Source organism: Phoenix dactylifera, chromosome 9 (assembly GCF_051530095.1).
Source record: "Phoenix dactylifera cultivar Ajwa chromosome 9, Ajwa_hap1_PhDact_Kaust_v1.1, whole genome shotgun sequence".
Lineage (NCBI taxonomy): Eukaryota > Viridiplantae > Streptophyta > Magnoliopsida > Arecales > Arecaceae > Phoenix > Phoenix dactylifera.
Window position 1 is genome coordinate 21,362,755 of NC_143198.1, and position 25,592 is coordinate 21,388,346.

Below are 25,592 nucleotides of genomic sequence, written 5' to 3' on the forward strand. Positions count from 1 at the left end.
AAGTCAATGATGCAAGTTCTAACATTAAGAATTTGCATGACAAATTTCGTTTTACTCTCCATAAAGATGCATTTATAAAGCTTATTCAAAAATAATTTGTTTATCATAAACAAATCAGGGACTTATACTTTCTTTCATGAGAAACAACTTTTGCGGTGAAGGGTTGAAGCTTGATAGAAGGGAAAAACAGGATCTATAATGTAAGTACTTATGCTTACTAATAATATAATGGTCCTGAAACAGGTTGAGTGGTGCACCACCCCCCCCATGGGAGAATCATTCCGTCTGGCAAATTTATTCTCCCAATTAGAGTATTAAGGAACAGAAGAAAAAAATATAAAAGTGGATCAAACTGCACAATGCCAATATCATGGCTTAATTATATAACTGTGGCATAGCATGTAGCCTTATCAATAACAGCAACAACTGCCAGCTACTGTGACAAAAACACTGGCTAATTTGTTGAAAAACCTAATGTTAAAAATAAATGTTGAGGATTACCAGCTAATCCTCAAGTTTTTTTCTTTTTGTTTTAAAAAACTTTTTGGGGTAAGAAATAAGATAGGAACACTAAGGGATGCAATTTATGACCTAAAGAATCCATCCAACCCACAATTGATATACTTTAAGTAGGTTTGGATACAGCGTAAAAACGTTTAAGGCTATAAATGGGTCAACCTGCCTAAACCTATTTATTAAATGGGCCGGGTTCAGATTTGGACCTTTGGTCTATTTAACCCAGTTTGATTAGTTTAATAATTTGGGTCGGATCATAACCCGGCCATTTAAGATTTGTTTAACCCATATAAGGCACGTTTGACCCTTTTAGACCCGTCCATCGCAATGTGCTTAACCTGTTTCATCTATTTAAACCCATTTAACTCATTAAAATGCCACCTAACACATTTAAACCATTTAATCTAATTTGACATGTGCAGTAAATGGGTTATGTGGGTTATTTCAGGTTAACTGTTTAATAAAATGATCAGGTTTGGACCTGAATTTTTGACCTATTTGATAGATATGCCTAATTCGGATTTACAAATTTTTGACCCCATCAGTATTGATCCACCTGACCCACCCAATTGCCACCCATAGGGAACAGCTCGATAGGGTTCAAACCCAGGACCTCACTCCAGCAGGAGAGGGATGGAAACCACTAATCAACCGGGAATTTTATAATGAGAAATGGCAGCAAAAGTCTTCTCAAAGAGAAGGAAAGCAAAAGCATGCAACCAAATAAAGTTCAGAATTGTTGCTAATGGAAGTTGCTACTCTTGTTGGATAACCAGCAAATTCCTTCAAGCTAGTGGATCGCCCAACCCAGTCCGACATACGCAGTTGCTTTGCTTGACAAGCAAGGTGGTGAATCCCTCAATAAGAAACAAAGTGCAAGGTTTAAAGATTAGGGAGACATTTTTTAAAAGGGCACTGCTAGCATAACTTCTTCACTATCATGACGTCAAACAAATGATGTTTTAATTAAGAGGGAATGGAGATATTGTTGAATACATGGTCACTAATTTGAATTCTAGAACATTTCCCTTTCGCAAAGTTTTGCCAAGTATTGTGGAATTTGGCTGATTTCTTTACGCAAATTGTGTTTAGTGCCACCTTCACATTATCCATGCTAAATTTTTTTTTGGGCAACTTCATTACCTTGGACAGGATCAGATTGTAACAACCATGCTAGTCGGTGTTAGAGAGAAAGTTGCTAAAGATTATCGAGACTCATGAAATAATTCTGCTTATCGGCACCACCTGCCAACTTCATATATCACAAAAAAAAAAAAAAGGTCCAGTAGAAATTTTTAAGTCAATTTAAGGCCCTGTGAAATTTGACACATTACATATTAACATATCCCATATAAAGACTGCAAATTAACTGCAGTCTAGATTAGGATTTGGCACATGCAACCCAAGAAATAAAGAGATGAAACCATCACACATTTGGTGGTTTTAATATCAGCTTCAATCTCTATCTGAATTTCTCTCTCTCTCTCTCTCTCTCTCTCTCTCTCTCTCTCTCTCTCTCTCCCCCCCCCCCCCCCCCCCCCCCCCCCCCCCTCCCTCCCTCCCCCCTTTTCTCAGTCACCGCTCACTCTCTCTCCTTATGGGCCTCTACGTTCCTATAGCTACATTTCTCACCAAAGTTTTCTCCTACCAATAATCTTGATTTGGAGGAATATATGTATTCCTCAAAAGCCCTATATCTTCAAGTAGATATATTTTACCTCCATTGTTCCCCATCTATACTCCACTCTTGCACTTAGTCCTCAAAGGAAAATCCTAGACTGAGCTTATTCAGCCATTAAAGATGTCAAATACATGCCAATTCCATCCAATTAAACATTATCCATTTGTTTTTTCTAGATTGGGATCACAAGCTAGCAACAAGGCTATGTTAAATCTACTGGCATGCTATTGGATTAGTCGGAAAAAGAGAATAGTGTAAAGAGGATAATAATAGTAGCATGAATCTAAAAACCTTTAAGAACTTTCGTTATTATTATATCATTGGAAAAGAAAATAAAGGGATAGGATGTAGCCCAAGGCTATGATCAAATTATTACGAACCCTAAAGGTAACTAAAGTCATACTTAGTAAACTATAAACAATAAAAAGTAAGATAAAATAAAATAATTAAAAATAAACTAAATTCATTAATATATCAAAAGATTTTTTCATCCATGTTATAATTCATTTGTTAATACTCATAAATAAATAATATTATAACTACCCATTTGGTGATAAAAGTTCAAATATGACCTTCTGGTGCGGACACCAGTGCCAGGTCAGCCGGTCGCCACAGGATCCAGCCAGCTCAGCGGGTTCCAGCCGATTCAGCCAGCCTGATTTTATTTTAGATTGATTTATTTTATGTTGATTGGGTTTATTTGCATATTGTCATTTGGGTTTATTTGCATATTGTCATTTTAGGAGCTTTTTGGAATTATTTTATTTGTAGGGGTTATTTGTTATTTTGTGACCCTATATATATGGGTCCATTCTCATGTTTAGGGTTTAATGAATGAATTAATGAATGAAAATTGGTCTTCTTCTTCCTCCTCCTCTTCTCCTCCTTCCCTTCTTCTTCCCCTCTTCCTCTCCTCTTTCTCTCTGTATTTCAATCCGTACTTCCGTCCTGCTTCAGCTTTGGTATCAGAGCAGGTTGGTTTTGCCCCTGCTGCCAAAGCCCCGATCCAACAACAGCCTTCCTTTCCCATTGGTTCTCACGGTGCTTCAAGGAGAACAGGACCTTTCCCTCTGTCAGTCTGCTAAAAAAAAAAAAAAAAGGGATCTTTCGATCTCTCAGTTCTTACAAAAAGGAACAGAAGGGAACAACCCCTGGTTCACCCGGCTGATCTTTCTCCTTTCCCTCTGTCAGATTCAAAAAAAAAAAAAAAAAAAAAAACCTTCTGTTTTTCCCTTTCTTCTTTCACGGTTCCCACACAGAAGCCCTGCGCCGGATCCTCCCGCCAGCAGTCGTCGCCACCGCCTCCACCACCTCACCCGCGCCCACCGCCGCCACCAGTCGCCGCCAGCAGAGCCGAGCCACCTTCGGACGTTCTCGCCGCCGCCGCTGCCCAGTGAAGGTCCGAGCCCGCCGTCGGAGGAGCCATATCCCCACGGAAACGTCGCCGCCCGGGTTCCCGTGCCTGTTGACGCCGCCCGTGGCCGCCGTCTGTCGCCAAAAGTCCGCAGCCGCCACCAGCCGGAGCTCGTGACCGGCCGCCGCCCGTGATTGCCGCCCCGCCTCGCGATCGCCGCCGCCGAGATCGGCGTATCCTCCCGAACCCATCGGGAGGTTGAAGAAAGGTTTAACGGGTAAGGCCTAAACCCGTTAAGCCGAATCCGGTAGCCCGAAAAAAAAAAAAAAAAAAAATGCACGTGATTTCACGTGACAAACCCGTAACGGGTATAGGGTCGGGTCAAACCCGATAATCCGGATCCTAACGGATCCGAGTTAAAAAAAAAACAGAGAGAAAAAAAAAAGAGAAAAAAAAAAAAAAAAAGAAGAAGAAGAAGAGAGAGAGAAGCACCTGTTCATCTTCTCCCTTTCCGCCGCCACGATCCGCCCCTCTTCTCCACCGTCGCTTCTCCGCCACCGCCTACGCCGCCGCCACTTCGCCGTCGCCACCTCCGTGCCGCTCAGTCTCCTCATCGTCGAAGCTGCCGCACCTCCCTGCCGGAGTTCGAGCCATCGCCGCCGCTCTCGCGGCCTCCATCACCGCCGCTGCTGCTGCTCTACCGCACCGCCTCCTCTTTCTCCGTCGGCCGCCGGTTCCAATCTCCCCATTATTTTTCCCCCTCCTCTCAGCCGTAACTCACCCGAGACACCCTTCCTTCACTCCACAGGCCACTACCATCGAAAACCCTCCCCTCTGTCACACGACACGCCCAGGACCCCAACCCATTTCACCCGCCCACTCCCGTATTTGCACTCACCCGAGCCCCATCAAACCTCAACCCACCTGCGGCCCAGCTAACTCATCAGGCCCAAGCCATGCCCCTGAGGCCCATCATCAGACCCATCGAAGTTCTTTGATTAGGCCCCCAAGTTGCTGATATCAGGTCCACCAAGTTGCTGTGATTCGACTAGATTCGTGCCATCTGACGAGCCGACTCGCCGCACACCGATCGTCGCCCCAGTCCACGAGCACACGATTCTGGTCGACTACTTCACGACAGGTCAGGTTTCTTCCTTACTGCAAATTTTATTTGTTTGTCTAAATTTAGAATTAATTAACTCTTAAGTGCTCTATTGATATTGCTTTCTGAAAATTCAACACTTCCACTCCAAACAACACCAAAATCCTAGTAGTAGCCTATCTTTGTTATTAATTGTAGGGCTACCTAATCTTTGGGAGTTCTTTGAGGCTCTGTGCAACCCTGCAACACACTGAAAACTAGTACTATTTGACTGCAACTACTTATCTGAATTTGTTACGTAATTCAAAGCCAATTTCAATTGCTTGAGTTAGCTTCCGATTATATTGAGTATCTACTTTGCAATTTTGAATTCATTTCATGCATTAGGTCTACTTAGGAACATTTATAGTTGGTCGGATCATACATTTTGACATTCATTTTATGCATCTACGTAGTGGTCGTGACGCATCTCATCCTGAGTCCCAATTAGGCATGGATTCCAAAATCGAAGCCCTATTAAAAGCTATCCAAGACACTAATGCTCAAGTCCAAAACACTAATGCCCAAGTCCAAAAAACTAATGCTCAAGTCCAAAATACCAATGCCCAAGTCCAAGCAAACAACTTTGATAATAGGCATGTTCCAGGTCACCATTATGCCTACCCTCGCCCTAGAGGACCAGGTCCCTTTCCTAATATGAATAGAGGTTACCGACATAACGTAGAACCCAGAGCTCTTCGTGACCCTGATGAAGACGTAATGAGAGGCATTAGGGTGGAAGCCCCCACTTTTGACGGTCGTCTTGACCCGAAAGTCTTCTCCGATTGGTTACACGAAATGGACCACTTCTTTGAGTGGTACAATCTGTCTGAGAACAAAAAAGTTCGATTCGCCAGAATGAAGCTCATTGGTCGAGCTAAACTTTTCTGGCAAAGTACCGAACATCTGTTAGCTAGGAGACATCAACATGAAGTAACTGATTGGGTAGAGATGAAAGAGAGACTTAAAGAAAAATACCTGCCCCTTAACTACCAAGACGATCTCCTAAACCGATGGAACACTAAGTCCACATTTGTAAGGCGCCCTGACACACGGAGCACTCCCACCGGCCTTAATTCCTTAGGGTCCAAACCTTCTGTAGGGTCCACTACTCATAGGCCCCCTCCTATTGCCCATGTCACAGGCCGAGACACTAATGGCAAGGGAATGCTTGGTGAGCCTCCCAAACCACATTCCAAAATTCGATGTTACAAATGCCAAGGTTTTGGTCACGTTACCTCCCAATGTGCGAACAAATTTTTCGTTATTGCTCAGCAAGAGCAGGGAGGTGACATAGATGACTTAGAGGAGCAAATCTATGAACCAAACCTCGATGACATTCAGGACATTGAGGAAGAGTGTGATGACAAACCTGAAACCCTAGGATGCACCCACACTCCACCTAGCTCGCTTGCACAGTCAGATAACGAGTTTGACCAGTCTACCATGAGTGTAGTTGGTTATGCCCCCGCACAACCCATCGAAACTGATGTTAGGATTTCTGAGCCTGCATATGCATTTACACAACACACTCATAAGTTGTATCAGGAAATCCATAAGGGCATTCATGCATGTACTGCTCAGTATACGATGCAAGCTGATTTCCGTACTAAAGAATTTCAAACTTGGGGTTACGTAATGATCCATCTTAAGGAATTGCAGTCTCTTAGTATTGGACCATTCAGGGTGTTGCACAAGGATGGCACTGACGCCTATGCCATTGACTTTCCATTTGATTTCGGTCATAGCCTTACTATTAATATTAAAGATTTGGTTACAATCCCTGATGACTCTTTTGCTACACACTCTCCTGCGCCTGATGTTTATCCTATTATTGATTCCATGCCATCTTCGTTTCTTTTTACCCTCCATCGAGCACAAAAAGAGTATATTGATTCTATTTTAGCCGAGCAAATAGTTTTTACCAGTGATGGAGGCATCCAACATTTCCTGGTTCGTTGGCGAGGACGACCAAGGTCCGGCTACACTTGGATCCAGCGCGAGGAGATACCGCCGATTGACCCGGACTTGTTGGAGTACTACCGGGGCTTTACCGAGCCGCTTTCGTCGAGGTCGACTTCTTTCCACCCGAGGAGAGTTGGTGCGGACACCAGTGCCAGGTCAGCCGGTCGCCACAGGATCCAGCCAGCTCAGCGGGTTCCAGCCGATTCAGCCAGCCTGATTTTATTTTAGATTGATTTATTTTATGTTGATTGGGTTTATTTGCATATTGTCATTTGGGTTTATTTGCATATTGTCATTTTAGGAGCTTTTTGGAATTATTTTATTTGTAGGGGTTATTTGTTATTTTGTGACCCTATATATATGGGTCCATTCTCATGTTTAGGGTTTAATGAATGAATTAATGAATGAAAATTGGTCTTCTTCTTCCTCCTCCTCTTCTCCTCCTTCCCTTCTTCTTCCCCTCTTCCTCTCCTCTTTCTCTCTGTATTTCAATCCGTACTTCCGTCCTGCATCACCTTCACTTCTGACAGTTCTGGTAATTATTATCATACGGTAGAAACCATGCCTCCGACATAAGGGCTGGTATTCCCACCAGTCTGAAGGATACAGATATACATGGGGCAAAACTATTAGGCTTTTGCTGCAAAATCTATTAACTAGCGGACTTCTTTTTGTTTTTGCAAAATCCACTAAAGTTGTAGGAAGAACAGATTTAAATGTGTGCCGTAAACGTGCAACCGTGGGAGTCATAATCAATGCAGAAGACCAAAATAATTGGACGGTAACTTTTTGGCTTATTGATTTAGCTGGCAAGCTTGTACATCCACTAGAGCTCTATTTCTTCAGAAAATTTTGCATGAGGTCTTCAATAATTATACAAACAATGGAGATCAAACAAGAACAGGAGAGGCCACAGCCCACAGCCCTGCTCGATAGCTTGCCTGGGCAACCCTCACAATCAACTACACTGGGCAAGCCTCAATGTATTCACCTGGATGAAACATTCATCAAATCGATACATACATGCAATGACTGTTTTGATAGTAAGAAAAAGAAACCGTTTAATAATAAAAAAAAAAAAAAACCAAAGTGATTTTTGTGGCTTAAATGCATGCTCTTCCATCTTCCTATATTTCATTACATATAATGTTAAATGCTTCAAAAGAACCAAGACAAACAAATAATTATAAGAAAACAAAGTACACAACCATGAGAGATTATCCAAGACACTACTTGACAAGCTGTTGTAAACTGATTCCCCAACATGAAGCTAACTGCATCATTATCTGGACAGGGGTAGCCCCTTCCCAATCCTCCGGTGGTTCCACTGCAGAAGCTTCACGAAGGCTCAACAAGATCTCTCTCTTCCCTTCAACAGGGATGCTGAGGACGTCTGCTCCATTTTCTATGACCAGATCAGTCAACTGCAAACAACATTCAGTATACACGGTTACAGACATGCTACTATTATATTAAAAGGCATGAACACAGAGACCTCTGGTCAATACAAATTTGTGCTGCAAATGATGTGCAAGATGAAATGGTGTGCAGCAGACTGTATATTATGCATTCAAGAGTGGCCTGTACATGAAGATGACATGGATGGACTGGGCAGAAGATTCTAGACAGATGAGACTGATTGATAATGTTCTGATAAACTAATGGAGTGAAGCAGAAGCTCCTGAGACCGGTGAGCATTTGGATGTATTTCAAGATCATGGTTCTTTATGATTTTACATATATTTTGAAATTTGAAGTTTGCGAGTTTCTAATATCTAGTGCTTGATTGTGCAACAAAATTACATTAATGTCCTCAAATCATAAGACTCAAGTAGAATTTTCTGAGGGAATGTTTTTAGTAGAATTTTCAAAATTCATGTCTCTCCGTGCCGCTGCCATGTTACAATTTGTCCCCTTATAAAGATTCCATTTTCAATAACCAAATACCTCCTAAAAAAATCTTAACTTTTGAAATTAAATCATGACTCTGAGAACTGATTTTCTGCCAAATCTGCAGATTTGAACCTTGAACAAGTGTAAAGGTTAAATACCAGTAAAAATCCTGGAAAGTGTGGCGCATTCTAGCATGCGTCCAACCCATTTACAAACCTAGGCTTCCTCCTCTCTCCTCCACTGTATCATGGACCTCTATGAATTAATGGTACAATTTGCTTTGCAAGAATTAGTTCTATTTCTCAGATTCAAACGTAGAGTAGGAAAAAAAAAGTGAGATTGCTACTAAAATAATATTCCAATGCATTGTCCTCCTTCCCTGCATGCTTACATATATATAGCCATGCAAAACCGTGCAAATGTGCACATAAATTGTAAACAGGAAAGTTCCCATGCATGTACAATTGGTTCCTTTACGTAGCTACTCCGTTAAAAAGCAGCTTCACAAATTTCACATATTTTTTGTTCCAGTCTAGATAAACAGAATTTAGATAAAACAGCTGTGGAAGCAAACTTCCCAGAAGCATCATGCAACAAGCAGCCATGCATACATGCATTGAGATATCTCATGTAACATATCTTAGACATACTATCATAAACTATAATCATATTAACCAATAGTTTCCAGACAGAACAACAAATTTAGAGACATACCTGTTGAAGCCAGGTCAGAGCTATATCAAACAAGCTTTGTTCCATAAGAAACTGTCCAACCACATGCAAGACTTCACTTGCTATTTCATTGGAAAGTTGATCGACAACTGGACCAGATTTATCCATCAACTTTATGAGTAATATATCATCACTTGTAGACAGAACCTCAGCATATGCTGAATCCATGTCACCAACATGAAGCGAATCCATAGCACGGGTCCAGGAAGCCCAAAGTGGACCCCTTTCCTGCCCTGGGTTATCATCTGTCAAAGCTTCAGCATCCAGCTCCGGCATAGCTATTCGTGTTGTGATTCGAGAGGTCCCATTATCTTCGCCAGCCACTCGGATAGCTTCCAACGTAGCCTCATCCTTTGACGCTTGCCAAACACTTCTTGCAGAAGGACCCTCACCAAGCCTAAATGGTCCTTGCCCCTTATCCCAAGCTCGCCTGGCGCCAACTTGATCACCATCCTGTTCAGTTCTAGGTACCCTACCATCAACAGAAGCAGCACCAGGACCTCTCCTCGAGTTCATGACTCCATTTCTTGGAGCAGTATATGCATAAGGATCCCGTGCTTCAGCATCTGATCTCCAAGGGGGATCTCTTCCCCTATATCCAGAAATTATACTATCTGATGAGAGATACCTTTCTGCAAAAGGAATCCATCCATCACCGCCCCTGCCAAACTTTGAGCTTGAATAGTCATGAAGGCCATTATATTTGGTTGAGGACCTACCAGGAGATGCCTCAAAACCCAGCATCATGTTAACGCCTCTCCTTCCTGATGATATTGCCAAATCTCGTGCCATCTCCTCAACAACCCTCTCAAGACCCCGAACTCTGTTTTCTAGTGTTACCATGCTGTCATGGGAGCCTCCCATAAAATCCTGAAATTTGTAAAACAAAACAAATAGAACATGTAATAGCAATTTGCTGGCATAGATGCGAATTAGATAAAGATAGTTGCTGATTAAACAATGCAGTATAAGATAGTCTCTTCATCCCCAGATCTACATACTCTTATTTGATGCTTTATAAAATAAAGATTTTATTTCTTGAGCATTAGTTGATTTTTTAACCTTATCTAATTAAGAGATGTTCATGTTCAATGTCCAAATGACAATTAAAAATTTTCAGCTAGGATCAGCAGCACATAGCCTGTAATAAAGACCTCACTTGACAAAAACAAGTAGGCACATTATGAATTCAAAGGAGAGAAGTTGTTTTATTAATGCTTCAGCTGAATTTCTTTGTCTAGGGAAAACTTCGTCTGAATTTCATTCTCATACGAGGGAACATGCATGGAAATAGATCTGCAAGCACACCATGCAGAGCTAACCTGAGGGACAAATTAAAACCTGGGATAAAACAGTTATTGAAGTCTCTGGCTACAAATTTAAGTTGCCGGATGTCATCTGGGAAAAGGAGAACAGGGATGTTTCATCCAAAATTGTAGAGAATTTTCTCAGGGTGAGTCTTAAGAATGTGCAAAACACACATAAGATGCTAGTTTCAAGTTTCCTTTATCTATAAATGGCGGGTTTCATGGCAGTCGACAATGTGCATGTATTCACATTATACACTGCAGAGATGCTGAAGAGTTGGAAAGCTACAACAAGATTCAAATGGCACTTCTGAGATTACCAAGAGGTCTTGCCCATGCATATAGTCTAGAAGACCAAAAGAACATATTCTATTGCAAAACCCAGCCCTTCTGTTTACTGTATCAATTGTCAGCATATTAGATGGTGAACCTCTATCCAGCTTGATGTAGAAGAAATACTTTTCAAGAATCCACAAAATACAAGGTGTATTTCAATGTTCCACTAGCTTCCAGTGTCAAGACAAAGATGGTTTAAATTGGAAACTTAGGGCATGTTTGGATGATTGGGCTGAACTGGTCTTTTTTTTTCTCCCTATGGGATTCGGACCAGCCCACTCCAATGTTATTCCTAGGTATTTATGAATATAGGCCTAACCCAGCCTGTAATCTTATGATCTTGCTAGTTGTACCGGCCTAATCCATAAGTCCTATAGGATTTTCAGCTAAATCATCCAAATAGGTCCTCAAAAGGGCAAGCAATATGTAAGGTCGGCATATAAGCAATATGTGCTGTGTAAATCCTAATATGTTGTAGCATTTTCGAGAAGAAAGGAGAAAAAATGATCTCTCTATATCAGTAGCATTGTTCAAACATAGATGACAAGAATCATAACATCGCTTCAGAAAATACAATAAGCAACTCCAAAAAGTTAAGAAATGTTAGTTCTGATGAATTTGAAATTCAACAAGTTCATTCATCAACCCTCTTTTTCTTTCTTTCTTTTTTTTTTTTGATGATGTATCTTTAGAATTTCAAAAAACGATCATTTAGATCCATCTAACACCAGTGCATCACCCCCATCAATTTGGACACCACCTTCGATATACTAAGCATAGAAGTATTACCAATTGAGTGGTTTTCAGTCTTCATCTATTTTCCACCCCAAACCAACAATAGAAACTCCACAAACCTCCTAACCTTATTTCCAGAGTTAGTTCATTCAATCCCATTAATGTTTGTCCCTTCACCCATCTGCTATCTTGTAAAAAAATATGGCGCCACTTACCCTTCTTAAATTAAAAATATTTGGGACTTGTCTCCAATTCAATGCTTTAGGGTTAAGCCATTCACCATATTTAATTTTCAGCTGACCCCTTCAAGTTTTATAGCCAGCAAGGGATTAGTACAATGAAGGAATTGCTATATTTTTCCTTTTATAGAATTAGTAAATCTGACGTGACAATGAAGCTTGTTTTCCACAGGTTACTGAGAATTTTGCTGTTCCCAAAGTTTTTCATGAATCAGCTTCCAATCAACTAAACCACATTGTTCCTTTAATGCAAGCAATAATCAAAAAACCTCATACTGGTTTTGCTAGCTCTAGCATGGCATCTCTTAGGTTGATCCCCTAAAATGTCAGGATTGAACACAAAATTTTCTCATGTTAAAATCCAGCTTCACAATAAATTACAGCATAGAAAACATGAATGGTATGTTGCCAAATCAATTTGGTAAATAAGAACACTCATTTTTCATGGCCTATCGAACAAAAGCCTACAAGAAAACAAAAGGAAAATAAATTGCAATTAGACAAACAACTGATATGATGGTACTAAGACAATCGCTGGTAAGGCCATCGAGCATGTAATGCACCATATCTGTTTATCTATCCCCTCCCCCCCCCCCCCCCCCCCCCTCTTCTTAATCTCCTCATATATATTCCATCATGTATAAATAAAAGGAACATGTGCAAAAAGTTCACTGACTGTTATTTTGGATAATAGAACTGCAGCTATCAACTTCATTTATAAACAAACCTGCAACATGTTCACGAGATTGGTTTGTTGCCTCTCCAATTGTGATAACTGCCTTTGAATGGCCAACCAATTCCCTTTGTTGTTCATGAAGGACCCTTCAGTTTGGCCATCAACTCTGGTGATATTCACACGGGCAGAGGGATCCTTCTGACTGACTTCAATCCTATCCTCAATATCAAAAGCCCTTGCTTTTGAGTCATTAGCCCTAAATCCTCTTTGTTCTGTCCACTTATCCCGAGCAAAATCATCAGAGTGTTGTGGCCTATCATATTTCCCTGATCTTTTCTCTGCATTCTGATAATTAGGATTGATGCGTCCATGAGTGTCGTTCGACTCACGACATGTCAAGCCATCATGATTTGGTATGCCCCGAGAATCACTATCAGACAATTCTGGTTTTTCTTCACCTTGTGAGTGGGAAGACTGATGACAGCTACGAGGTACCACAACTTCTACAGGCAAGTCATCTGAACTTCTTGTTTCAAGTTTTTGGAAAAATTCTGGATTCAACTCTTTGTCGGTTAAAGTAGGAGGTCTTTTCTTTAATAAAACTGCTGCTTTCTCTGGTATGCTAGTACCTTTTCCTTTGGACACAGGATTAGTAGGTGAAGAACCAGCAGATGAATCTTTTATGGATTCTGATCTTCTACAACTGGAATTTGACCTTTTAATCTCTGACTTTTCTTCAGTATCAGGTGATTCACAATTTTTACCATCTGCAACAAAGTGTGTAAATCGAAAATAAATTCAAGTAGTACTGTATCATGGAGAAAAATAAAAAAAACAAACTGAGAAAGAAGAACAAGACAAATAATCATTGTATAATACAGACTTTTTAAGTCTTCTGAATTTTCATCTTCTCCCTTTCCTGTAATCTTCTTCCCCTTTCCTGTAATCTTCTTCCATGACAACAATGCCTCTATCATGCTATCTCTAACAGGTTTCACCTGAAATGCAGACAACATTTGACTAATTCATTTAGCAGCCTGACATGAAAAAATAGCAACATCAAGCTTATTGAACAAAATACTTTCACTATAATATATGGACTTCAAAACGATGCATTTGTAAATAAGAAAGCTACCTTATCAAAACGGCAAGCCTCAAGAGCAGCTATTGTTGGAGTAGCCCCATCGGCAATCAAATGGCTTGAAGAAGATGTCAACACACTCAATGTATCAGCTGCTGCCTTACGGGTAGCCCAGTCACTATTCTCAAGGCATTCACGAACACTTTGCAGCATTTGTTGCATATTCTGAGGACTAATAGCTCCTACCTGAAACGGATTTATATAGTAAGTACTCTTGCTACAGATCAATTAAATTTGTATAGCTACTTTTCCTTCAGAATTTTAGAACTAAACTTCTTCTCCATCATTGATTCGAGATGGGCCATCAGCTTCAACACTAAAACTGAACAAACTATGGTGTTAATGCAGAAGCTACCGACTCAAAACACACAAAGATTTATTTACGTATTAATTTTATATGGGCAAGATTTCTGTTTTTCAATATGTTTGATCCATCAGCACTTGGAAACTTTATTGGACGGCAAAATGCACATTACTTAACTTTTGAAAGGGTCAAAATACATCTATCAGCACGCATCTAAACTTGTCCAACATTTTTCGCTTAGGATGGAGTTGCATTCACAACGGAGACGGTTTAAGTGGCTCATCTATGATGAGATCATGTATCGTTAGATACAGGAAAATATCAGAAAGATCAGAATCAAAACCTCGTGACACCAAAGACAAACAATTGGAAGAGAAATATAAGAAACAGAATGGATACCTAAAAGAAAACAATGAGAGCAATAAACAAGATCAAGAAAACCCTGCTGACTTCTAGACGCCCTGTCTGGAGCAGGTTAGATCAAGCAACAATCAACTCGAATAACACAGAGCTCATTTGCTTTAATAAGAAAAAGGATAGCTTTTTCCTTAAAGAAAAAAAGAGTTACAGATCCCATCTCCTTCAATTGGGCGATGTGGGTTCTCCTGAATTCCGTGGTAAGAATCCACCTATAGGAGCCCAAGAATCCCCTAAAATCACAACTTTAACATAAAAATAAAGAAATAGTGCCCATCAAAAACACCTACATTCATTTTCTATGTTCGGTAAACTGAAATCTAATCACAGGACAAACCTGAGCCAAGCTGGAAACGACCAACAGAAGCGCTCCCTTGGCCAGAAAGCTCTGCCCGCCAAGCAGTTTGCAGATCCTGGGGCACAGCCTCTGAAACGCCGCCCCAGCCATCGCCGGCCGTCCCCCTTCCCCATCCCCGCCACCGCCGGCGCACTCCACCACCTTAGCGAGGCACATCGCCGCCCCGGCCTGCACCGCCTTGTTCTGCTCCCCCATTGCCTCGAACAAGGGCTTCACAAAGAGGGAAACGACGGGAGAAGAGGACCCACCGCCGCCGGCAGCGGCGGAGGTGTCCTCACGGTTGTCGGCGGCGGCGGCGGCGGCGGCGGAGGGGCGGAGGTAGATGGAGGCAAGGGAGCCGGCGGCGTCGCGGCAGGCGTCTCGGACGGAGGAATCGGAGGCGGGGTCCTTGAGGCGGCGGACGAGGTGAGCAATGATCTTGGGGAGGTGGGCGGCGGCGGGGTCGGGGTGGAAGGAGCAGAGGAGGGCGAGGAGACGGAGTGACTCGCGGCGGGCGACGGTCGGAGTCTGCCGGGAATTGGGATCGGGAGGGGGGGAAGGGTCGTGGAGGAGGGAGTTGAGGAGCATGGGGACTCCGTCGGAGGGGAGGGTACGGATGATCTTCTCGAGGTCGTCGACGGCGATCTGGTGGGTATCGCGGTCGGAGAGCTTGGAGAGGGCGGAAAGGATCCGAGACTTGAGCTCCACCATAGCCAAATGAGAAGAAAGCGAGGAAGAGGAGGACTTGGAATTGGAGGATTGGGAAGGGGATTTTGAGAGCTTTGAGGAGGGTTTTGAGATGGTAGTGGCCATCTTTCTTGGCTCTACTCTAGAGAGAGAGGGAGAGAGGAGTTAAATTAAGGGGGAAGCGAAATGATGGGAGGCATTTGGGAAAAGGAATGGAAGAGGACTTCTCGTGTGAAGGTTGGAAGTGGGAGATGTTGAGTGGATTTAGTAATTGGGAGTGAGATGTGTTTAAAATTTTATTGGAGGGTGTACGTTGTAGGGGTCGAGAAAGAAACGGGAATGAATGAGAAGGGGGTGAATGAGGCTTTTAGTTTGCTACCGCTATGGGGAGGAGATTGGGGAGGGGCAAGGGTTTGAAGGAGAATGGGGGGGGGAGAGAGAAGACGGAATCTGAGAGAGAAGAGGGAAGAGTGTTGGGAGTGATGAAATGGAGTGAATCACAAGGTTTGGTTGAGCCCACAATTGGGTGTGAAGTTTGTTGATGGAACACAATGGGGTGGGAAGTTAAAACGAGGATTGAGGTGCAAGCCGGACAAACCAGATTGGGACGGAGGGAGGCCCCACTGTGGGTTTGGGATCTTTGGTGTATCCACTACTGAAAGCGAGAAAAGGCGTATAATCAAAGAAAAAATTACGGTGGCATCTTCCATATTTAAGCTATTTATGTTTAGATCCTAAAGATTTGAAAATTATTAATTAGGCATCAAAATCTTAAATTCGCTGCAATATGGCCCAACTGTCTATTTCTGTTATAAAATATTATTACTTGAGGATCACCTGATAACTTTGATAAAATTTTAGAACTATCCTTCCCACTAAGTTAGCAAGATCTTCTTTCGGCACTAGATGAAGAAGAGGGAGAGTTAGAGAAACAGAGTGCCTTGAGATCTGTGCAAGCGGATAAATGATAAAGCTTTGAGATTTGTGCAGATGGATGCATAATAAAAGATACAGTGCTTTGAGATCTAAGTAGATGGATGGATGATAGAGAACGAAGTGCTTAGAGATCTATGCAGGCAAATGAATGATAGAGGACGAAGTGTTTTGAGATCTATCCCAGCAAATAAATGATAGAGGATGGGATGCTTTAAGATCTGTGCAGGTGGATGGCTGACAAATGATGGAGTGTTTTGAAATCTGTGCAGATGAATAGACGATGAAGGATAGAGTGTTTTGAGATCTATACAGGCAAATGGATGATAAAGGATTGAGTGCTTTGAGATCTATGCAGGTGAATAGCTGATAAAGAATGGAGGGCTTTGAGATCTATACAGGCGAATGGATGACAGAGGATCGAGCGCTTTGAGATCTATGCGGTTGGATGGATGATAAAGGATGAAACATTTCAAGATCTGCCATGATCTGGTCTCTTTGAATCAGGGGTTCTTCTATCTTTCTTTCACTTCAGATGGATGGTTAGACCACATTACAATGAAAAGGAAGTTTTGTTGGTGAATTAAAAACTTCTTTTATTTTTGAGGTGTAAGTGTAACTGGCCCAAACTTAAAGAGTGTCCCTATAATTTTTTCTTCTAAATTAAAATTTATAGTCATTTGAACTTATGAAACGGCCATAATTAACATGACATTTGATAAAACTATCAATATATATTCTAAATTAAATACATAGGTCAGCAGTAATAAGAAATGTTAGGTATGTAACTTGTGTACATGGCACTCAGCCCCACAACTAAGATAAAATTCCTGCTGAACAAGCAAATGCAATAAATCTCCTATAGTAGAACCTTGGCCTGCACCAAGTTGACTCCACGCCCATAAATTTGGCCAAACTTTATGAATTAAATCATCAAAACGGGCTTCCACCAATTTTTTATTACATTCAAGTGGTCCTATTCGAAGTCCTATTTAATTCCGGTTATACTAAAGACGATAGACCGCAGTAGATCCCAGTGTCATTTGGCTGTTATGGAAGATGTGCCATCCACCCCTATGACACTATCCTTGGATTGCCCAAGAATGTAGTAAATGGAATTTTTCAGTGTATAAGCCGCACACCGGATCACTCGCGTTCTTTTCCAGTGTCAGGTGAGCTAGCCTTTTTTAAGTGTCCTCTTCCAACTCAAATGGCATTTATTTACTAATTTCTTGGTGCAGAAGCGGGTAGAATGGGACCCTGATCTCGTGATATATATCCAAGTGTCAATCATGTGAAAGAATTTATACACCATTCTTAAATCAGCCCCCCACCTAACAAGCACAACCTCTCAACCTTCACAAGCTCCCACGAACCAATTCCTACATCCTTGGCTCCGAGCTACTCCATGGAAGCTAATGTTGCTACTTCTTACTAGCAGGTTAGTTGTTACTCCACCAAAACTCGAACATATCCTCTCTCTCTCTCTCTCTCTCTCTCTCTCTCTCTCTCTCTCTCTCTCTCTCTCTCTCTCTCTCTCTCTCTCTCTCTCTCTCTCTAACATGAATTATATGGACCACTTACAATGCAGTCCACTACGTTGCCAAATAAATTGGGCAGTCATGCTAGCAAACGAGATCTGAGACATGATTGACCTTATGAATGGAGTCTCCGTTTATGTTATATTTCACTTCATTGGAGTTTTGTTGTCCATCTTATGATCAACATTTACTGATGTGAGAATGTTAAAACTGAAGGCCATGTGCAGGACGTAATTAAAATGATAGGCCAAATATTGAGGCAAAGGGATTCCATATGTGCACATCTTAAATTAAATTTTCCCTGTCCAATACCTAATGTTGCCACTGAAAACCGACTAGCCTTAGGCACCGCGGCAAGAGATGTGACGACACTTTGGTTGGCGTGTTGATCGGAATTGGGGAAAACGAGCGATGCTCGGTCGCTGCGGTTGAGATCTCGTCGAATAGCAGCATCTCGACCTGAAACAATACAAAGGAAGAAAGTCTTCTTATCGAAATGAATTTGACGGGAGACCCTCCGATACCTAAGTTAGTGTAGTTCTCAAGAAATAGAAGTAGGCAATCTCTTTGGTTGTAAAAGTGTTCTTCTTTTGCTGACCTCTCCTTCTTTGTGTATATTGAAAGGAAGAGTTTACCTACCACTAGACGATGTGGGCATATGGGTCGACCAAAAGTGGATGGTTTGAGTACGACCTAGATATCGGGCATGAATTTTTTGTACACGGACGATATTCCACCTGTCACATCAGTGATATTGTGATGATACTGGGTCCCCTAGTAAGGATGCGACCAACTATAGAGAGCTCCCGATAGGTAAGCTCAACGATATGGCATCGAGCCTATCCGGTGGCTGCTCTCAATCTGCTATGTGTTGGTGTCATGGCATGTTTTGTTTGGTTGGTCCTTTTGGTGAACTGTAGCTGATTTGGAGGCATATCATTTGCCTCCACTTTCGCAACCCGAGCTAAGCTATCATGCTCGGGCTGCGAAAGTAGATTTTTTAGAAGGGCCGCTTTAACAAAGATCGCCAAGCTGTATTTATGGTGCCTTCTTTTTGGGGAAACAGAGATTTTTTAAATCCCACATATATGGAGGACATGGCCCCACTATTATTTCCAGAGCACTATAATCATGGGCGAGGCGTCCGTGAGTTTAATTGGCATCCAGGTCTTGCGGTGATCTGAATAGGTTGTCTCGAGGCGAACGCCCAAGAGACACGCGTTCGAGGCTAGGTGAAGTGTCGCTTCGGAAAAGGTTGCTCAAACCCTCGATAAATAGGGGAGGTTGTTGCCGTAACCCATTTACCTCATTTCTTTACTCTCCAGAACTCGGAGAGAAAGAAGGCGTGAAGTTGCAGGGTTTAACCTGTGTGCTCCTATTGCAAGGTTCTCCTTCCTTGTTCCGACCAGAATCTTGCTATTGTTTTCTGGTGGGTTATTTTGCTTTGTTCTCCCCTTGTCGTCTCCTTCTTTCTGTTTTCTTCTTCCTTTTTCTTTGGACCCATCCATTGGAGGTCGGTTCTCCGATGATGAGGAAGTGAGTCAGAGTTCTCCTAACCAAGTTTCTACAACCTCCGAAAAATTCATCCCACTATGACTACTATCGAAAATGCTCTCAAGCATATTAGGCTTGGCGTGCCAACTGACCTCTTGTAATAACCCCAATTTTTTTTTTTAATATAAAAAGGAGATAGAATAGTCCTTTAAAATTGATATAAGGGGTAAAATTGGAAGGAATCAAAAGTTAATGGCATAATAGTAGATGCGTTGAAGTGTTAGGGGCAAAATGAAAATTTGGTTTTGTTTGATGTGACTTAATTGGTGGGTTGAGTGTGCTGTCGGTGGAATGAAACCGAGAAGGAGGGGAGGGGGTCTCAGGCGGTAGAAACACAGAGAAGGAAAAGGAGAGAAGAAGAGAAGGAAAAGGAGAGAAAAAAGAGAAGAAAAGAAGAAAAAGAAGAAGAAGAAAAAGAGAAGAAAAGAGAGAAGAAGAGAAGAAGAGGGAGAGTCCAAAAGAAGACAAAGAAGAGAAGGGAAGGGGGGATCCCGGTTGTGTGCCGGCGGAAACAAAAAAGGGAAGTGTCGGTTTTCTTTTTCTCTACGCAAGGACCCAAGTTTCACAAGAAGAAAAAGGTAAATACCCGTCCCTACCTAGTATTCTAAAGAATTTATGCTATAGAAAGGGGTAGATGATAGTTGTAAAGGGTGTTAAAAGGGGAAGAATCGGATTTCGACAAATTTTTCCGGCACTACGGAAAAATCGTGTCAAAGTCCCAACATTGGCGAATTATTTAGGGGGTCAAACGGCCTCCGATAGTGATGCATGTTACCGTTTTGGAAACCCCTATGAGTGTAGAACATTGGGTATAAATTTCACAAAAATTGGAGTTCGGAAAGTGGATCAAAATCGGGATGAAGGGACCCACTGTCGGTCCAGGTTACTGTTCATCCGAGATAAAAAGGATGAAAAAAGTGGTGTTGGGTCGACTCAAAGTAAGCCGGAGTCGACTCAGGGCTGAGTGGGGTCGACCCAAGTCTGGTAGGGTCGACTCTCTCAGAAAATCCCAGAGAATGGGGATTTTCGGCTCAGTGCTTGGGGTCGACTCAGGGTAAGCTGGGATCGATCCAAGCGGGGGAGGGTCGACTCTCAAAGTTGGGTTCAACCCAAGATTTAGTAAAATTTTGGATTAGAAGGGATTCGATCCTTTCGCACACCTTGATCCTAAAGTATTGGTCCAAGGTGTGTGTGGGATACTCTTGCATCATGATTCATGTAAATTGAGGATTAATTAATATGAATAAAGGGAAAAAGGAAAAGATTTAGGGAACGGGGGAGTTGAATCAATTAAAGTTCCCTATATTATAATTGGCACGTAGATTATGGCTCTTGATACAAACCTAAATGTATTGTAAATGTATGTATCAGTTGAGCAAGAAGCTAGGAAACAAGAGGAAGAAGTTCCCCACTGCCAGCTGTAGATTTTTGGAGGCGTATCAGGGCTGTGCCAGATTGACAGGTGAGTGGGAGTCATGTACTTTGCACCATGAGCATCCTTAATTCATTTTCATGAATACCGCCAAGTGTGAATTGATTCCACTTGTGCATATTGATTGATATTGTAGTAGATTCCTCTATGATCTTGTTTCTCCATACTTGATTATCTTGTGCACGCATTTGAGGAAACATTGAGAGGAATTACAAGGGGTGGAAAAGTAGTCAAATTGGATTTGAATTGTGAAATGATTTCTTTTGTAAATTGATTTCATTTCCTCTATTTCAAAGACTTGTGAGTGGTAGTCTTGATTATACTCTTTTACGAGTAGTTAAATTGGATCTGAATTATGAAATGATTTCTTTTGTAAATTGATTTCATTTCCTCTATTTCAAAGACTTGTGAGTGGTAGCCTTGATTATACTCTTTTATGAGTAGTTAAATTGGATCTGAATTGTGAAATGATTTCTTTTGTAAATTGATTTCATTTCCTCTATTTCAAAGACTTGTGAGTGGTAGCCTTGATTATACTCTTTTATGAGTAGTTAAATTGGATCTGAATTGTGAAATGATTTCTTTTATAAATTGATTTCATTTCCTCTATTTCAAAGACTTGTGAGTGGTAGCCTTGATTATACTCCTTTATGAGTAATTAAATTGGATCTGAATTGTGAAATGACTTCTTTTGTAAATTGATTTCATTTCCGCTATTTCAAAGATTTGTAGAGCCCATTTCAGTGGTATATTGAGTTGCATTGCACACCCTTGACTCCTCACTCCCAACCCTGATGTTAGTTTATGATTGGGTCGGAGTCGAGTGAGTGGTAGTCTTGATTATGCTCCTTTTTAGTAGAGTATTGGGAGTGTGCATTATGGCATTTATGCATGGCTTGGCAGTATCTGCAGAACACCTATAGTCGATGGGGGTTGAACATCGGCCTTTGTGCACATAGTAGCCTTCTGGGTGGGCGGAGCCCAGTCCCTTCCTAGGGGGGACACGGCCCTAGGCGTAGGATTGGCCAGTCCTACGACTTATATTCTGCTTGCCGCCGGGCATAGTAAGACCCCGCGAGGTGCAGTATGGCTTTCCGCGGATGTAGAATTCCCGCGAGGTGCCGTTTAGTATATAGATGTGAGATGGATTTCTGTTCTGGATACTGGCTTGCATTTATATTATCAGTATGGTGTCTTATTCTGCATATGCATGTGATAGTGGGGAGTTGTTGCTGGTTCGCCTGGGGCGTAAAACCCACCTCCCGATAGCTATCTAGCATTTATATTATTGGTATGGTGTCTTATCCTGCATATGCATGTGAGTAGGGAGTTGTTGCTGGTTCGCCTGGGGCGTAAAACCCACCTCCCAATAGCTGTCTTGTTGATGATTCAGCATATTGACACCTGATTTGTATGTTCCAGCATTATGATCTGTTGAGCATATTCATGAGTAGTATATATGTTTACTCGATTATTCCATATATGCTTCAGATGAGTTGATTGTGATTGTGGTGATATTGATGATTTACTCCATATTCTTTATGTTGAGTTCATGTTCATCTTGTTATTGATCTTGAGATTTCACCTCGAGCCATGATTATATCTTGTCTCATGTGCATAGTACTCTCTACTCCACTCACTGAGTATTTATATACTCACTCCCCAGTTTGGTGTTTTTGATTGCAGGGCAGGTATTGTATAGAGAAGAGCAGGGTTAGAGATTGCCTGCTAGCTGTGCCGCTCCATAGTATAGTATAGTATAATGTAGATAGAGGTTTATACCTTTTGGTGTATTATAAACCTTCTATTGTATATAGTGCATAGTTACAGTCATAGATCCTGTTGTAGATATGGGTTTGACCATGGATGGATTGGGAAGCAGGTGTATATATATATGTGTGCAGATCATTTGTGTGCCAGTGATAATGTATTGCTATATATTGTCCAGGTTTATTATGTGACAGATTATGTGATTGCTGCTCTGACAGGTAGTGTGTTGTATGTATTGAGATAATCCTGACAGGTCACTATAGGAAAAGTGATCATTTTGTGCATGTATCATGCCAAATTTTTCAAGATCTATTGATGATTGATAGGTAGTAGGGTTCTACGCGGTGGCTGGTGGCCTTATGCCTACCCGCATCCTAGGACCGTCGCGGCGGCCCGCCGAGAACGGGGCGGGGGTCGTGACACCTCTCTAGTTTGAAAATGGCCTAAGCAAAAGGCCGGCCCCTACGCCGAAGGCTTGGTATGCCAACCAACCTCTCTAGGTCGAAAACAGCCCAAGCATAGTCGAGGCGACCCAAGGGAGGTTGCCTGTCCACAGTTGGCTAGCTTGACTACTTTTTTCACCCAAGTCGGAAAGAATGGCTCATGCTCAGAAGTCGGGGGGCAACTGATTTGGCCAAAATCTGATCCTCCCATCACAGGTCGACACATAGTGAGCATTTTGAAAAGATCTAGATTTCAATTATTTTCGAATCCTTGGCGGGGTCCGAAATTAGACAAGAAGATACGGCAAACTCTTGATATTTGCCCCCAAATCGTAACAGATCCAGGCTCCCTTCTCTTTAAAAACAAAGATAGGAGGAAGAAGAATGGGAGAGAGGAGGAGCAACTAGAGGCTTCTAAACACAAAAAGTTTCCAATGAGAGGCTCTCAAGCTTTTATGGCAACAAGCTCTTATAGCTACCTCTACACCCGACTCCTCTTTTAGGGCCATTCCCGCACACTATCTCATCTCCAAAAGGGATTTGAATCCTTAGTGATCAGGATGCAAGCCCTAGGAGGCTAGGACCTGAGACCTCCAACTAGAGCCTTGCCGAGCTCACAAGTTGAACTCACAAGCTAAGCTACTAGTCTACGCTCCCAATACGTGCATCCTTCATGACTAGGATGTGACTCCCATAAGGCTAGGACCCGCAACCTCCAACCAAAGCTATATCATGCTCCCATGTCGAGCTCACAAGTTGTGCTCCCATGACGAGCTCCCAGGCTAAGCTCCAGTCTGCGCTCCCAGTACGTGCATTCTTGGTGATCAAGATGCAAGTCTTAGGTGGCCAGGACCCGTGACCTCCAAACAGTGTCATGCCGAGCTCACAAGTTCAGCTTTGATGTCGAGCTCCCAAGCTAAGCTCCCAAACTGCGCTTCTAGTACGCATATCCTTAGTGATCAAGACACGAGTTCTAGGAGGCCGGGATCCACAACCTCCGACCAGAGCCATGCAGAGCTCCTAAGCCGAGCACCCAGGCCATGCTCCAAGCCGAGCATTCCAGGCCGAGCTCCTATTATGAGCTCCCAGGTCGCGCTCCAATGCTGAGCACTCAGGGCGAAGTACTCTAGGCTAGACACCCAAAGCCTAATGATCCAAGGAGATCATTTTACTCCGATGCTTTCTATTCTCTTGTTATTTCATGCTGTTGTTCCAAAGCATTGCCTAATTTAAGCATTGGAGGAGGCCCGGCTAGAGCCACCCCGGTGGGCCTTTCTCTTCTCTTTGTGTACATACCCACGGTACTCCACAATAGTTGGTGTTTTGTCTTCCACCATCGTGGATCGAGCTAGTTAATCTGCGCCATCCTCACCTCTGGATCATCAAAGCATGGTCGGGCTGGATTTGGGCATCAACACCTAAAGCTAATGTGTTATATATTCAAAATCCAGTGCTGTCAGCCTATGGACACAAGAAGGACAATGGATCTCACCCAAGAATGACATGTTACTTTCTTATAGACAGGCTAACATGTTTTTTTTGGACTGATATATGGCTCTGCAGGGACTGCCACAGAGGCCCCTCCATGTGGTTTATATTTTAAGGATTAGGTTCAGATTGCCTAGCAAATGAAAAGATCCAGATTACACTTCCATGATTGATTTCTCATGTCGTTCAGTATTTTGGATAAGGTGATTCCAAAATGTAGCGTTTCTCTTCAGTTTTCACCTTTTTTTTTTTGGTGCCGGGGAGTTAAAAACATTCACTACAGATGGATGAAGGATAAGTCTGTTATGGAAATATTGGACACTCCGACCTTAAGCTAGATCTTCCTCCTCAACCTTGGACGTGAACGAAGGCCAACAACTTTAGCTCCAGTCGAGCAGCCAATCAACCGAGGTAAGCGACTTCGGCTCCAACCGAAGAGCCGATCAGCTGAGGAGCCATCATCCGAGAAGAACAATTCATATGTGTCGACAACGATCGACAGTCCGAACAACCGACAGTCCTGACAGCCTGCAGTTATAGCAGTACTGTGGCCCATGCCTCACTGGTGTTGCCCGCCGCCCATACAAACTGGCACCCACACGTCGGTCGTATGATCGGCCGTTATCTGACCATCATTGTACACCACATTAGGTCAGGTAACGACAAAGTGAACTTTCCTATATAAAGGAGCAGTCCGGAAAACATCATGTACGCATATAATATTACTCATAGAGACCACACTCTGTTGAAATTCTTTCTCTTCTGCACTTTTATCTCATTATTCTGACTTAGGCATCAAAGGGTTCTCCGACAAAAATTCTCCGACAAAAAAACTTTTTGCAGGCCACACACGGAGGAGATCCACCTCCCGCACCTCCGTCAACCTACTCAGCTCATCTCTAGCTGACCTCAGGGTTATCCAAGTTGCGCTCCGACCTCCGTCCGAATTTGGCGGCAAAAAAGCCCATTG

General features: G+C 42.4%; 1 protein-coding gene and 1 long non-coding RNA gene across 3 annotated transcripts; both read right to left on the minus strand.

The window, feature by feature from the left end:
- Window positions 1–7,750: 7,750 nt before the first annotated feature.
- LOC103695861 (microtubule-associated protein TORTIFOLIA1) lies at window positions 7,751–16,001 on the minus strand. 2 transcript variants are annotated; one of them, XM_008777291.6, is made up of 7 exons: window positions 14,775–15,969; window positions 13,711–13,902; window positions 13,459–13,573; window positions 12,627–13,342; window positions 10,002–10,152; window positions 9,265–9,914; window positions 7,751–8,081 (listed from the first exon to the last, which is right to left on the minus strand). In XM_008777291.6, the coding sequence occupies exons 1-7, from the start codon at window positions 15,585–15,587 to the stop codon at window positions 7,887–7,889; spliced, it is 2,832 nt and encodes a 943-aa protein (XP_008775513.4). In that variant the 5' UTR covers window positions 15,588–15,969; the 3' UTR covers window positions 7,751–7,886. The 2 variants fall into 2 exon arrangements, with proteins under 2 accessions (XP_008775513.4, XP_088560515.2); XM_088704389.2 differs by having other exon boundaries at window positions 9,265–10,152; window positions 14,775–16,001.
- A 5,874-nt stretch (window positions 16,002–21,875) lies between these two features.
- On the minus strand, window positions 21,876–22,791 carry LOC149752867 (uncharacterized). Its single transcript, XR_016396456.1, has 2 exons — window positions 22,285–22,791; window positions 21,876–22,180 (listed from the first exon to the last, which is right to left on the minus strand). It is a non-coding gene; the product is annotated as an uncharacterized LOC149752867 (long non-coding RNA).
- Between the last annotated feature and the right edge of the window lie 2,801 nt (window positions 22,792–25,592).